The sequence below is a fragment of the Taudactylus pleione genome, unplaced genomic scaffold, assembly GCF_031769625.1.
Source record: "Taudactylus pleione unplaced genomic scaffold, aTauple2 ptg001573l, whole genome shotgun sequence".
In the NCBI taxonomy this organism is placed as follows: Eukaryota; Metazoa; Chordata; class Amphibia; order Anura; family Myobatrachidae; genus Taudactylus; species Taudactylus pleione.
In genome coordinates, this window is record NW_028285970.1 from 6,581,085 (window position 1) to 6,597,484 (window position 16,400).

Consider the following 16,400-nt stretch of genomic DNA (forward strand, 5'->3'; position numbering starts at 1 on the left):
TACGTCAGAGATGAGTGATTGAATTTTGCGTTAAACTGTCACTAGAGTATTACCCTCTTTGAAGTGCTTCCTCCACCGAACTACAGCAGTACGCCTAATTGTTTCTCCACCATATGCTTGCGTAACATTTCATGAGTTTAATTTCCGCTTTTCCCAAGCTTAATACAAATTCAATCACACACCCTTGACGTAATCTCAAAGATCCGCCTTCCTCATCCGAAATGACAAAACGTACGAAGATCTTCCACTCGCTGTGACCAAACAAGCATACGGCAGTCCAACCGCAGGTTCAGATACATTGTTTTTCTGTCCCATAGGTAGACGTGGCAACGTTATGCCGGTTAGTGTGAAGCTCATAAATCAGAGGCAGTCTCATTACTTTTCAGCCCTCGTTTGTGTGTATATATAATATATATATATATATAACAGGATTTTGGTACTTACCGATAAATCCCTTTCTCCGATTCCACAGGGGACACTGGAGTTCAAGACAGTGGGGTATAGACGGTGGTAGAGCAGAGCCTGGCACTTTAAATAATTCAGAAGTGTGACTGGCTCCTCCCCCTCTATGCCCCATCAGCCCCAGTTTAAGAACTGAGCCCGAGAGGAGACGGAGGACAATAGGAAAATGAGGAGAAGGAGATGAACACAGAACGGAACAATACCGACTGAAGGAGAACCGAGTAACCCACTGCAGGGAACACATGCAGTCACACAACCATATAAGGAACTAAAAAAACACGGCAGGTACGCAGCGCTGGGCGGGCGTCCAGTGTCCCCTGTGGAATCGGAGAAAGGGATTTATCGGTAAGTACCAAAATCCTGTTTTCTCCTTCATCCACTAGGGGACACTGGAGTTCAAGACAGTGGGGACGTCCCAAAGCCAACCTCCCGGGTGGGAAGCGCGGAGAACTTGCAGACCCTTTGGCAAAACCGAAAACCCGGATCGCCAAGAACCGTAGGCTCAATGGAAAGGCAAGAGCTGAGGATCAAGTATCGCAGAGCAGAAGAGACAATCAAAACTCCCTGCTAAACAACCACAGAAATTCCACAACTTACAGCGTAATTCGAATGGAACAACAGCTAGCGAAAGAACACCCGCAGATGAAAACATCAAAAGCAGCATAAACCCAGCTGAAAACAGACCAAGTCCGAACCATAGTCGAACATAGGAAGCTGTATAAGTCGCCGACAGCAGACATCCAGCAGTGCTGGACAGAATACATATAGACATACGTATAAGAATACCAATCTACAGATACAGAGCTGATCCTGTCCACAGACTCCTAACAAGAGTATACAGGGAGGAAAAAGTGAAGACCGAACAGTCACCCTGGACCATTCTCGAGGCCCAACTACTACAAGGCTGTAACCAGCGGAAGGAAGTCTCCAACAAATAGAGATCCCACGGGGTATGAGGCAGAGGCGGTTTTGAAAGGAATTGTGGTCTCAATTCTTTCAGAGAGTCAGACAGCAGTACCACCACTCTGAAACAGAGAGATCAAACAGCAACGGAAACCCTGCAATAATAAATCCCCATACCAGACCACTGGCAGAGTGTCTGGCAGCTCATCAGTTGCCTGCCTATAGGGAGGTCACTACCGCTTGGGATGGGTCTCAAACTCGTGTATGGGGCGCCTCAGGCGGGGACTATACGGCACACGCCCTGTGCCGGCCTGAAAAGAAACCACAGCAACGACCCCAAACAACAGACAACATCCCTCATGATGGAAGTGCGTAGTCAGTACAAACTGCTGGCCCGAACATAGTATGAAAACAACCCGGATACCCAGGCAGTTAAAAAACACGGATGCAACAGCCACCCAGGGAGAGCTACCAATATATATAGAAGCATCCCATACAGCAAGGCTAGAGAACTAGGACAACCATAAAAGTACCCATCAGGTACCTGTCAGTGTGATGAAAATATTCAAAGATACTGAACAGGAATCGGGCTCCCAATGCAGAACAGAATGACCGCACACTTTAATGTAAAGAAGTGCCTTAGCCCATAGAAGTGCTACAGTCCTTTATAACTCCAACAAATTCTAGTAGAATAAAGTGACAATTAAGTATGGAATGCTTCACGAAAATGCGTGTCATCCTTGCGCAGGGGCTATGCAAATCTTCTCTGTATCGTTCCAATTTTTAGAAAATGTGCTGCTGAAGCGAGCACTCTCAATGTTGGAACTATGCACCCACACGCCAGGAAAGCTCTAAAGTGTAGTAGAGCCAACTGATCATGAGAGCGGATGGCTGCTAGGACTGCAGCTAGGGTGCGGACGGGAGACTTGTAATGCCAGGTTGCATGAAATAGTAGCCTCTTCCGAGGAATTAGTGAGGTACCGCTTACCTGTGAGTAACCAGAAGCCCTCTAGATGCTATGTAGAATGTCACTGACCTTTTCCCTCTCACAGCAACCCGTCACGTCAGGTATAGAGAGTAGTTCAGTGGGCTAAAAGCAATGCTCTACAGCACGGACTTCAGTCTGGCGATGTTGTCTTAGGAAATACTGTAGAAAACTAGCAAAATGTTAGCGGAGACAAGAAGCTTGTACAACAGGACTCTAAACCTGAGCTTGTTACATTAGGGATGTGTATACATATAGAGATTATACATATACCCTAAATACGGTCTGCTAGTGTATCAGTACATTCATACTTATAATGGTGAAGTGCATATTAGTTAAAAGGCGGATTTAAATAAGACCTTGTACCGGTAAAGATACACACAGAAATATTACATATTTGATGATGGATCCCCACCAGTGACCCTTGAAAGTTATAGTGATCACAACGTGAAGGATTCAAAATTGAACCGCAGGTCCAAGGATTTACTTGATACTCACCCATCTAATCAAGCCAGGCCTGACCCCGCCTATTCGGCGGGTGGCCCTAGGCCTTCAGGCACAGGAGCAGTAACTGCAGTCTGTTGTCATTTAAACAATTAGGTCCTGAGGATGGTGTAGAACCTGGATTCCCCATGTACTGATATGAAGTGTATCTAGGGGCCACTTTATAGCCTTGTTTAATTGAGATATTGACAAAACAATAATCTTGAGTACTAGAACCTATACTGAGAAAGGCACCTGTACATAGACATAGAGTGCCTTAATTATCCCAGGTAAAGAAGGATATATCTGTAGCGATAACCCCAGTTAGGGTTAAAAACAGGTTTTCCCAATTATTAGTAAATATTCATACAAAGAATGTGAATATATCAGTATATATACACACGTACACCCAGAGAACATAGTTGCATGAGAAGGCAATCTCTTTGAAAGGAAGAGTTAGCACCAATATAGGAAACTTACTTGTCAGACTCCTGTACTAGGAGATTAGCATGCTATATTATATATATATATATATATATCTCTTGCATTCTTAGAGTCCTATAGTTTGCTCCACAATATACATGTGTGGACATACAAGAAGGCCCCAGGACATGCATAGGGTCCATACTAGAAGCAATGCCTGAGGGAATTGTGACTATCACAATGTAAGCTGCAGGACATGACTCTAGGCTATAGAGCCACCATATTATATATACGGTATATGGATATAGTACCAAACTACCGCATCAGGAGAGTCCAGTCTCCAATCGCAGGATCCTTCTTTTAAAATATGCTAGGTATCAGACAAAACTGATAACAGATCCTCCACTGCCTTTACGGTAAGGATAAGAAGCGATACTATACGCGTACCTACATCAAGATCAATAGGTGACAATAATATTTAACATGAGCAACAGGTAGAGCCATGGAATGAACTGAGCCAAGACCTTGGTTGAGCCCAGGACAAACTTCACTCCAGACATATTTATATGTTCTAAAGTAGGGCTTATGTATATATAAAAAAAAACAAAAAACAAACAAACAAATATATACATACATGTGGCTTACCTCCACGCAGGGAGACTGCTCATGTGCCGCGTGTGGCCGTCATTCTGCTACGGCATAGGGGCCTGGATATTTTAACAGCGTGATGTCCCAGACTGGTTTTGATCCTGGGACCCTTCTGTCACTGGTGTACTCGCCTTATTGGGTGAGCCAGTTGAGCTCCAGTTGAACCCGCTTTTTCAAAGTGGGAATCAAAGAGACGACCTCAGTGCAGTATACTGATGTATACAGGCCTATTTGACACAGACATAGATCAATCGGCAGATCATGCGGAGGGCAAGTGACACGGACACAGCCTCTGTATTAGGCTGCGGCATGTTCCTCCCTGAGCTAGTGTCAGGGGCCCAGACACTCACTCTATAATAGTGCCGGCGGGTCCCATGATATGTAGAGGTGCTGCTCTTTACTAGGAGTACTGATTAAAACTTAACACTCCTGCAGCCATTTTGAGATAAGACAATCGTAAAATGGTTATAACTATCCTCTACACAGTAACATCACAATGACGTAGGGCAGCAGTTAGGATAGTTATGGGGCCGACTGTTTTGCAGTGCTCTCTCTTCTAACAATTCATTGTGGAATCTGACCACCATTCAAGTTCTATATGGACCTTGCCGCTGCGTAACTCAGTAAGCAGGAAGACTGCTACACTGCGTGCGTAGGTTTGTAATTCACTCAGTATGCATCAGCATAATCTATTCTAGCAGTATACTATTATAGAGACCAAACTAGGTTCTATCTAGATTCTGCCGCTGCCCATATATGCTACTGCTATGCACAGGGGATTATACATATATACATTTTTTTTTTTTTTTTTTTTTAACAGATTCTACACAGCACAGCGTATTCCACTGCACCATCAATTCAGTAGACAATACTGGCAATAACCGACATTTTATATACATATATACACATATATACATACATATACATATATATATATACACACATATGTGTATGCGTGTGTGCATGCATGCACACACACATACACACAAATGCACACACATGCAGGAAGGCCCCGCACATACATACATGTATAAACACACACTTCCCCATGTAGGCATGTCATATTACATTAGGCATGCCTTGTAGTAGCTGCAGCAGCGGAATTGCATTTAAGGTTACAGTGGGTGTAGCCTCTACAGGGGCCCAGACCTCTCTCTGCACTGCCAAGCGTAAACCTGCGCTGTACTGCGCGCCAACTAAGCGAGAGGCTTAGAAGCAATTGCGGCACCTGCTCCCCGGGAGTAGTAATGGCCGCCGGACCTAAGCCACGCCTCCGCACAACCAGGAATAGCACTAACTTCGTTACCGTTCCCGCTAATGGCGGGCATTTGGCGCTACACCTCCCATCTTCATTTTGGGAGGACTACTGCGCGCCTCACGTCCTGTCAGCGCTGTAGTCAGCGGTGCAGCGTCTCCTTCTTTATAAGAGGAGGGAGAGCCTGACTCTGTTTAAGCGCGCCTATAACAGCCGCGCGGGAGATTAACTTGGCGCCGGTGTTCTTTATAAGCACCGGCGCTGTGATAATTGACAGCCGCTGAGCGGCTGCTAGATTACAGACAGCCACGCTGAAGCGGTGTCTAAGTGCCCCCCGTTAATGCCGTCGCCGGAGCTTCTACGGTACAAGCCCCGGTGCGGCTACAATTATTCCTCCACAGAGGCACCTATAGTGACTCACTGCCAGACGGTCCTCCCCTCATTAAATAGGAGGGGGAATTAGTGGCTAGTAGAGACCCGGCCGCTGACTGCAGAGTGCAGCGGCGGGTCACATAAGCAGCTCCGACACTGCCAGTTTACTGACAGGGGGAAAGAGGCTGTAATAGCCGCTTGTTCCTGAGCCCAGCGTTTTTGGCCCACCACTCCAGCTAGTCAGGAGTGGTGGGATACTTACGGACTGCTGCGGCCGGGATGCTGGGCTGAGGGGGCGGCGAGGAACCCGGACACATGCCGGTGTCAGCAGTGGCGGGCCTCGCAGAGTCCGATGACTCAATTTGTTATTGCCCCCTCCTCAGGGTCACCGGACACAGGCTGCAGTAGCCGTGTGGTGCCCTCCCGGCGGCTCCCACGTAGCAGGCAGACTGCCACAGTAAGCAGCCTGCCTGTCCTCAATGCTTGTTAAATAAACCTTAAAATTAAAAACTATGAAAAAGGCTGGAGACAGCCTGATGTGCGACCGGCTCTCTCGGGCACATTCTAAAAACTGGGGCTGATGGGGCATAGAGGGGGAGGAGCCAGTCACACTTCTGAATTATTTAAAGTGCCAGGCTCTGCTCTACCACCGTCTATACCCCACTGTCTTGAACTCCAGTGTCCCCTAGTGGATGAAGGAGAAATATATATATATATATATATATTTCCATAGACAAAAAACCTTACTGTTTCACATGTCCCATTGGACCGGGGAAGAGACAGAACGGTGTGGATGCGGGAGACAGAAAGTCGTGGGGAGGTGGGGAGAGATTAAGCAGCACAGATGAAGGGGAGCCAAAGTGATGCAGATGGGTGGAAATCAGTGGGGCGGTTGAGGGGGACAAAATGATGCAGATGGGTGAAAAACAGTGGTGCGGGTGCAGGGGAGACAGAGTGGCACGGTTTGGGAGAACAGAGCAACGTTGAAGGGGGGTTCAGAGTGGCATGGACGCAGGAAGACAGAGCAGTGCAGATGGGCAAAAACAGATTAGTAGGATGAGGGAATACATACTAGCAGAACACACATAAGTAGGAATTGAGGAAGACAGTGGTGCGGGTGGGATGGGAAAGACAGAGTGGCATAGTTGTGGGGGATAGAGTGGTGCAGATGGAGGAAGAAACAGTGGCACAGATGAGGTGAAGACAGAGTGGTGTGGCTGGGGGGAAGGTAGTGGTGCAGATGGAAGGAAACAGAGTGGCACGGATGCAGGAAGACAGGGTGGTGCAGATGGGGAAAGACAGATTGATGTAGGAATAAAGAACTAGCACAGTTAGGAGACCATACAGCTGCAGGGATTGGGGAAGATAGAGCAGCATGGACGCGAAGATAGTGTACATGTATAGAGAGAATATGATAGTTTTAGAAATTAGGGAGCTGAATGTGTTTTCTGAATGAGATGGATGTATGGAGTGAGAAGGATGTTGGAACCCAGTGAGATTGTTGTGGTGACTGTATGGGAAGATTGTGGGCACTCAGTGGGATATGTGTGCCACATAACTGCTCAGACCTCCGTTGCATAGACTGCATGTGTGTATTCCAATGAGCACACAATTCTGTGAATTAGCAGCTCCACCATTTTGTGAGTAACAGCAATCTCACTCTATGAGAGTTCTGAATCAGGGAATGTTGGTTCCAAAATATTGCAATAATTTGTCAAGCTGACCAACCACTTCACGGTCTTCCCATCTGGCCAGTGCCTACATTGACTCTCAGATATATGATCTATGATCTGCCACATTTGGCTCAAGCTTGCACACATTTTAAACATGAATATCATTCCTGGCTTAGACAGGACCACATCCAGGGATATCAGTTAATAAGCACCTGGGGATAGACTTGACAAAATTTGTACAGATTCTACACAGCACAGCGTATTCCACTGCACCATCAATTCAGTAGACAATACTGGCAATAACCGACATTTTATATACATATATACACATATATACATACATATACATATATATATATACACACATATGTGTATGCGTGTGTGCATGCATGCACACACACATACACACAAATGCACACACATGCAGGAAGGCCCCGCACATACATACATGTATAAACACACACTTCCCCATGTAGGCATGTCATATTACATTAGGCATGCCTTGTAGTAGCTGCAGCAGCGGAATTGCATTTAAGGTTACAGTGGGTGTAGCCTCTACAGGGGCCCAGACCTCTCTCTGCACTGCCAAGCGTAAACCTGCGCTGTACTGCGCGCCAACTAAGCGAGAGGCTTAGAAGCAATTGCGGCACCTGCTCCCCGGGAGTAGTAATGGCCGCCGGACCTAAGCCACGCCTCCGCACAACCAGGAATAGCACTAACTTCGTTACCGTTCCCGCTAATGGCGGGCATTTGGCGCTACACCTCCCATCTTCATTTTGGGAGGACTACTGCGCGCCTCACGTCCTGTCAGCGCTGTAGTCAGCGGTGCAGCGTCTCCTTCTTTATAAGAGGAGGGAGAGCCTGACTCTGTTTAAGCGCGCCTATAACAGCCGCGCGGGAGATTAACTTGGCGCCGGTGTTCTTTATAAGCACCGGCGCTGTGATAATTGACAGCCGCTGAGCGGCTGCTAGATTACAGACAGCCACGCTGAAGCGGTGTCTAAGTGCCCCCCGTTAATGCCGTCGCCGGAGCTTCTACGGTACAAGCCCCGGTGCGGCTACAATTATTCCTCCACAGAGGCACCTATAGTGACTCACTGCCAGACGGTCCTCCCCTCATTAAATAGGAGGGGGAATTAGTGGCTAGTAGAGACCCGGCCGCTGACTGCAGAGTGCAGCGGCGGGTCACATAAGCAGCTCCGACACTGCCAGTTTACTGACAGGGGGAAAGAGGCTGTAATAGCCGCTTGTTCCTGAGCCCAGCGTTTTTGGCCCACCACTCCAGCTAGTCAGGAGTGGTGGGATACTTACGGACTGCTGCGGCCGGGATGCTGGGCTGAGGGGGCGGCGAGGAACCCGGACACATGCCGGTGTCAGCAGTGGCGGGCCTCGCAGAGTCCGATGACTCAATTTGTTATTGCCCCCTCCTCAGGGTCACCGGACACAGGCTGCAGTAGCCGTGTGGTGCCCTCCCGGCGGCTCCCACGTAGCAGGCAGACTGCCACAGTAAGCAGCCTGCCTGTCCTCAATGCTTGTTAAATAAACCTTAAAATTAAAAACTATGAAAAAGGCTGGAGACAGCCTGATGTGCGACCGGCTCTCTCGGGCACATTCTAAAAACTGGGGCTGATGGGGCATAGAGGGGGAGGAGCCAGTCACACTTCTGAATTATTTAAAGTGCCAGGCTCTGCTCTACCACCGTCTATACCCCACTGTCTTGAACTCCAGTGTCCCCTAGTGGATGAAGGAGAAATATATATATATATATATATATTTCCATAGACAAAAAACCTTACTGTTTCACATGTCCCATTGGACCGGGGAAGAGACAGAACGGTGTGGATGCGGGAGACAGAAAGTCGTGGGGAGGTGGGGAGAGATTAAGCAGCACAGATGAAGGGGAGCCAAAGTGATGCAGATGGGTGGAAATCAGTGGGGCGGTTGAGGGGGACAAAATGATGCAGATGGGTGAAAAACAGTGGTGCGGGTGCAGGGGAGACAGAGTGGCACGGTTTGGGAGAACAGAGCAACGTTGAAGGGGGGTTCAGAGTGGCATGGACGCAGGAAGACAGAGCAGTGCAGATGGGCAAAAACAGATTAGTAGGATGAGGGAATACATACTAGCAGAACACACATAAGTAGGAATTGAGGAAGACAGTGGTGCGGGTGGGATGGGAAAGACAGAGTGGCATAGTTGTGGGGGATAGAGTGGTGCAGATGGAGGAAGAAACAGTGGCACAGATGAGGTGAAGACAGAGTGGTGTGGCTGGGGGGAAGGTAGTGGTGCAGATGGAAGGAAACAGAGTGGCACGGATGCAGGAAGACAGGGTGGTGCAGATGGGGAAAGACAGATTGATGTAGGAATAAAGAACTAGCACAGTTAGGAGACCATACAGCTGCAGGGATTGGGGAAGATAGAGCAGCATGGACGCGAAGATAGTGTACATGTATAGAGAGAATATGATAGTTTTAGAAATTAGGGAGCTGAATGTGTTTTCTGAATGAGATGGATGTATGGAGTGAGAAGGATGTTGGAACCCAGTGAGATTGTTGTGGTGACTGTATGGGAAGATTGTGGGCACTCAGTGGGATATGTGTGCCACATAACTGCTCAGACCTCCGTTGCATAGACTGCATGTGTGTATTCCAATGAGCACACAATTCTGTGAATTAGCAGCTCCACCATTTTGTGAGTAACAGCAATCTCACTCTATGAGAGTTCTGAATCAGGGAATGTTGGTTCCAAAATATTGCAATAATTTGTCAAGCTGACCAACCACTTCACGGTCTTCCCATCTGGCCAGTGCCTACATTGACTCTCAGATATATGATCTATGATCTGCCACATTTGGCTCAAGCTTGCACACATTTTAAACATGAATATCATTCCTGGCTTAGACAGGACCACATCCAGGGATATCAGTTAATAAGCACCTGGGGATAGACTTGACAAAATTTGTCTTACATTTAAAAAACGGGATGCGTTAGCAAGTGAGACCACAAAATTTAACTAAATGACAGGCTTAAACCAAGGCACTCAACCATCTGGGGTGCCCTTGGCATGTGACCACACCATCTACATAAAAGATATCATACAAACTCGGCACTCACTCACTTTTCAAACTGCAATATATATATATATATGTATGTGTGTGTGTATATATATATGTATATATATATATATATATAATGTCCCATATACTGCATGTTTTACAGACAATATTTAATCATTCACAGTAGTTCTTGCCAAATTGGAGCTTACAGTTTAAGAGCCTGATTCAGCAGCGGATGCAAATGCAATCGCAACTGCAATCGCCTACAGATCGTAGTTGCTAAAATATGCTAATGCTTACCAAAGCACATGCGATATAGACGTCCACCGCTGCCTTCTTCTATCTGCCCAAGGTCGCTCTTCTGCAATAACATTGGTATCATTGACCTACATAGGGCAGTCATGCAGCATTTACGACAAGTCTGACCAGCTGCAAACAGTGCAAGTCTCCTCGCACGCGGAGAGCTCTCATGCAATCGCAGTGGCTAATTTATGTACACCCGTTAAAAGGCATTCAAACGGACAGACACTCTGCGTTTTTGCGACCACCCTACCTGTCAACACCGCCAAATGCTGGCAACCTGTCAATCACTTTGCAATGGATACGCCCGTGTGTCTGTAATTGCAATGCGATCGCTGTGTGCTATAATTTATTTATATGGCGCCACAAGTGTTCCGCAGCGCGTTACAAAATATATAAACAAATATGTGACTTAAGACTTACAGTACAATACAATAGAATGCAGGACAAGGACATGGATAATATACATTGCTACATTAGTGATCACAACACCCACATAAGCAGCAGAGCTTAAGCAACCAAGTGTTAGGTGCCCTAGTGGGGAATAAGAAGTAGTTGAAAGTAAAGTAAGAAGAAGCACAAGAGGGTAGAGGGCCCTGCTCATAAGAGCTTACATTCAAAAGGGAAGGGCAGACAAACAGGTGAGACGAAGATGAGGTATATGGGGAGGCAAAGATGGGGTAGACGCATGCACAATGGCAAACAATCACTCGATCTGCATCCGTAATCGACATTGCGTTCACTGCTGAATCAGGCCCTAAGACCTCTAACACACAAGCACACGTTCACTTTGTGAACAGCCAATTATCTTGGAGCTGTGAGCAGTGTTGCTAACCACTATGCCATCTTGCCACCCATTCTTGCCATGAGGAGAGGTGAATGCCTTACTTCTGCTGGTAGAATGGTAAGTGGGAGATTTCATTTAGTCTTATAAATAGAAAAAGAAATTACTTTCGGCTTGTAATTCCTATGCGAGCAGCAGTTGTCTTTTTTCTGAAGACGGTCACACGCCTCACTATGTGGAGTAGGAGATGCACACTGTTAGGACAGCGAGTGTGCGTCACTCAGTATATGAGGAGCACAGCACTTCCTTCAACTATTCCCACTGTCACCAATATTTCCTCCTGCACCAAGTGCAGTGACCCATCTGTGTGATTATAGAGCGCTGTATTCCTCATTTCTGAGGAGAATGGAGACTTGCGTAGTAGGAGGAGTAACATTATAACACGTTCTTCCAGCAGCTTATACACTCCCACTATCCAAACAATGATCACACGTGTACCACTATGTAATTCCTCCGTCACTCAGTGAGGATCCCGACCGCTGCCTGTTATAGGGGGAGATTTGGCTGTCACACTTTATCAGATGCCATTTACCCTTTAATCTCTCTTGCATATGTGACTGTGTGGTTTTCTTACATGCAATTTTGTTTTACTCAAATTTTGTTTTTATATTTTTTCAGATACAAAATCAAATTCCTGGAGCCATATTCCCTTTTGTGTTTTACCCTATAAATCCACCCAAGTCTGTGACCATGGAATCAGGTTTGTTTATTCCTTGCAATGTTTGTGACTTGTGAACATTTGCAGTATAATTTTATATTTTTATGGTTGAAATCAGGGCAATTTTTCAGCAGGAACTCCGTTCATGAACCTCTCATTAACTATGACGTAATACTGGGCCAAAATGTATTTTCCATAAGATAAGTTTTACTTTAAAGTCCTTTTTAAATGGCTTCTTTTCTAAATACTATATATATATGTATATATTATATATAAATTATATATTATATATAAATTATCTCTAGTGATCTAAAACTTATATTACACATGTATGTATATAATGCATGATGATAGGTATAGATCAGGGAACTTTTTTACCTTTTATCCCAAAATATATTTATATACGCTGACGTTACCCCCCCTTGATTTGAAAGGAAGGAAATCATATAGTAGTGCCCCCATATAATGCCCCTGTAGTAGTGCCCCCATAGTTATGCCCCTGTAGTAGTGCCCCATATAATGCCGCTTGTACAAAAAAAAACACCTTAATCCCTGCTCCTGCATCCTCCGCCGTCCTATCTGCCCGTCTGCTCCTCGGAACTATGGGAGAGACGTTATGACGTCTCTCCCATAGTGCGCATGGAGAGAGCCGGAAGCTGGAGTTCAGAAGAGAACTCCAGCTTCCGGCTAACGTGGTGCTGCAGGGAAGGAGCCGGGTGCCCGCTGGTAATAACATCTGAGTGGGCGTCCGGCTTAGAACCTCCCTGCGGCACAGCCGGGCATGCATATGAATCATTCTATATTATATATATTAATATGCATGCCTGGCTGTCCGTCCATTACCCCCAGGAATTTCATTTTTACCCCATGTGGGGTAATTTACCCCTGTTCCCTGACCACTAGTATAGATGAAAGCACCATGCAACATATATTTTTAGATATGATCCATTAAGTAAAAATATATTGTCAGGGCAGCTGCCTAGGGTCTTCGGCCGCTGGAGGGTGCCACACGTCACCAATAAATTTGCTTGTGTTCTAATGGATCAAGGCTGTGTCAGATTGTGATGAAGTCCGAGTGGAGGCCGCGGCACTGTTGTAGCCAGCCGCAGCCACCGCTCTGTCAGTGACTGGGACAGTGTGCACTGGCAGTGCTGCACACTGGTCTTCGTCTCCTCACTCTGTGTCCAGGGTGGGCTGCCGCTGACGTGCCGCTGCACTTGCTTTCACTTGTTTGTGAAAGCAGTGCATTGAATCAAGCGCCCGCCCCCCTAGCGATCGCTCTGCGTATGCAGACACCCCTTAGCGTATGTAGAGACGCCCACTGGCACACATCATCTCCAGGAAGTGTATGAAAACATTGGTACATTGAGGACCATCGGATGCGAACACAGTGCTTGTGGTTGCCTTACCCTACCGCAAGCTCTGCGAGCATTTCAGTGTAAAAACAGGCATGTGACGTGTACTATTTTGCTGCCTGTTAATTATGCACGCCTCTGAAACGGCGTTGAAACACTCAGGCACGCCTGCATTCGCATCTCCAACTCCCCGTTATTACAGGACAGCCCCTGTTACCACCCACAAATGGCCTCTCATGTCACTCATTACACTGGGGTGTCTTTGCAGGGCGAGCAAGCGGTATGCGAACGCAGTGAGTAGTTCGCGCACATGCATATAGCGAACGGGTCTGAATCAGGCCCTCAGTCTTTAGTTCAGAGACTTCAGTATTAGTAAGTGTAATTATGGCGTTGCTATGGACTGTCAGTATATAATATTATATATATTAACAACAAATGTATGTGTGTTTGTGTGTGTCAGTAAGTGTAATGGCACTGTAGATATACTGTCTACAGTGCCATTACACTTGCTGACACACAACACATAAACTACATACAATTCTTGTTAATATATATATAATATACTGTATGTTCTATATATTGACAACACATGTATGTTGAGTGTCAGTAAGTGTAATGGGGGGAGGGGAGGGAGGGGGCGAAGGCTGAAGTTCTGCCTAGTATGCTAGGGAACCTTGCACCGGCCCTGTATATTATTTAGTGTCACAATGGCAGCCTGCTGCAGCTTTGTTAAGAAGTAAAGTATCAGAGCCTCTTTCTATGAAAGACATCTGGAGCTTCTCACACATCTTTAGCACAGGGTCTGCTCTGTTGGAGAAGTTCCTCTCCTCTTACACAGCAAAATACTACAGAGGAGTGAAGGGGCGTGTTGGATATATGTTAGTTAGTGATAAACACTCCAGTTCTTTAATGTTTATTATTCAGTTCAGTATAACACAGCCTTTCATCTCCATGCTCTTGAAGCAGAGAAAGTGCTTTATACATAGCTGTTTGTTGTATTAGGGAGCATCATTGCAACATAGTTGACTGTGTATCACCTGTCGATCAGTATCCTAACCCTCCCCCTCTCCCTACCCTAACCCTTCCTCCCCGGTGCCTGACCCTCACCTCCCCCCCTAGTGCCTCAACTTAACTCTCCCTCCCCCCGCCCTAAACCTAACCCTCCCCCCTTAGTGCCTAACCTTAACCCTCCCCTAGTGCCTAACGCTAACCCATCCCCTAACCCCGCTACTTACCTTCGGGATTCCGGCGGTCGGGATGCCGACACCAGCATTCTGACCGCCAAAATCCTCGCAGTCAGGATATTGACCACATCCCAGGTAAATCTAATGTAATGTTTATAACATTATCTTTAATTCTGATGTGTTTGCAGAACCAAAGCCTCTCACTGACGTGAGTATAGTGATGAGAAAAGCTGGACATTCTGAAATATCCCGCATAAAGTAAGTTGGCCTATTTACTGATGTTTGATAGAATAGCAAAAAGTAAATAATTTCCAATTGTGTGGAATTGGGGAGAAAAACTAAATGGATAAACAAGGCCTTGTGCTCTTCTTTGCAAAACTGCTCTACACACATTACACCTTCATTCAACACTAAGGAGCTGATTCAGAGTTATACGCAAACCTGATGGTTTGTACAACCCCGATGGTGGCCGATCAGTGTATGTACAGGATCTGTGCTGGGCATGTGCCAATCACTGTGAGATCGCTTGCAGTGCCCCATAAGTTCACTCAAGTGTTCCATAGCAGCGGATCACAGGATCCGGTAGGAGGTGTCTATTTACCCAAGACTTTTCCTGCGGCATTAGCATATTTTAGCATCGCTGCTGCATCCAAAGACTCAGCAACAATGCTAAAAGCATACAACTCTGAAACGGGCCCTGAGCACACTATTTTGGGATGTGACATCATGCTTTATCTTCATGGGATATTGCAAAGGTTTTTCTTTATTAATGCAGTGAACTGCAGTAAATGCTGAAGTTTAACCATTTAAATGACCAATGAGGGGAATATTTTTATCATTTCTTTATCTTTATTTTCGTACTTTATTAGTTTTCTGATCTATGTTTGCATGATAACAACAAAACAAGTTTGGAAAATCTGTGATTAAGCATTTTTCTCAGCATATTTAACATCTTTTATTTGTTCCTTATTAATAATCCTTATCACTGCTGGAATATGTCTCTCTGATAAGCCAGTATACTATTTTTGTTAACAGGTACTTCAAGGTTTTGATCCAAGAAATGGATCTACGGATCGATCTGGGGTTTTTGTATGCCCTTGCCGACATCTTTACGCAGAGTGGAGATGTGCCTAAAGATCAAGCTGTAAGACATTATTATTACTGTGGTGATCTGCTATTATTCTTATGTCATATTTTACTTATTAATATACCGTATATACTCGAGTATAAGTCGACCCGAATATAAGCCGAAGTACCTACTTTTACCCAAAAAAACTGGGAAAACTTACTGACTCGAGTATAAGCCTAGTGTGGGAAATGGCAGCAGCTGGTAGTGCCCCCAGTAGTTATTCCCCCTGGTTGTGCCCCCAGTAGTAATCCCTCCTGGTAGTGCCCCCAGTGGTAATCCCCCCTTTCAGTGCCTCCAGTAGTAATCCCTCCCTGGTAGTACCCCCAGTAGTAATCCCCCCTTTTAGTGCCCCCTGTAGTAATCCCCCACTGGTAGTGCCCCCTGTAGTAATCCTCCCCTGGTAGTTCCCCCAGTGGTAATCCCCCCTTTTAGTGCCCCCTGTAGTAATCCCCCCTTTTAGTGCCCCCTGTAGTAATCCCCCCCTGTAGTAACCCCCCCCTGGTAGTGCCCCCTGCAGTAATCCCCCCCTTGTAGTTCCCCCAGTGGTAATCCCCCCTTTTAGTGCCCCCTGTAGTAATCGCCCCCTGATAATGCCCCCTGGTAGTGCCCCCTGTAGTCATCGCCCCCTGGTAGTGCCCCCTGTAGTCCCCCCCCTAGTGAAAAGAATAAAAAA

At 46.2% G+C, this 16,400-nt stretch overlaps 1 protein-coding gene and 1 non-coding gene across 2 annotated transcripts in view; one reads left to right on the forward strand and one right to left on the reverse strand.

Moving 5' to 3' along the window:
- The window catches only part of VPS13A (vacuolar protein sorting 13 homolog A), a 314,889-nt gene that overhangs the window by 226,285 nt on the left and 72,204 nt on the right, over nucleotides 1–16,400 (forward strand). Inside the window, 3 exon segments of the mRNA XM_088464073.1 lie at nucleotides 12,020–12,101; nucleotides 14,787–14,856; nucleotides 15,634–15,742. Coding sequence (XP_088320199.1) covers nucleotides 12,020–12,101; nucleotides 14,787–14,856; nucleotides 15,634–15,742 — 261 coding nt within the window.
- Nucleotides 2,069–2,176, reverse strand: LOC148442316 (U6 spliceosomal RNA). The gene has a single exon (XR_015875831.1). It is a non-coding gene; the product is annotated as a U6 spliceosomal RNA (small nuclear RNA).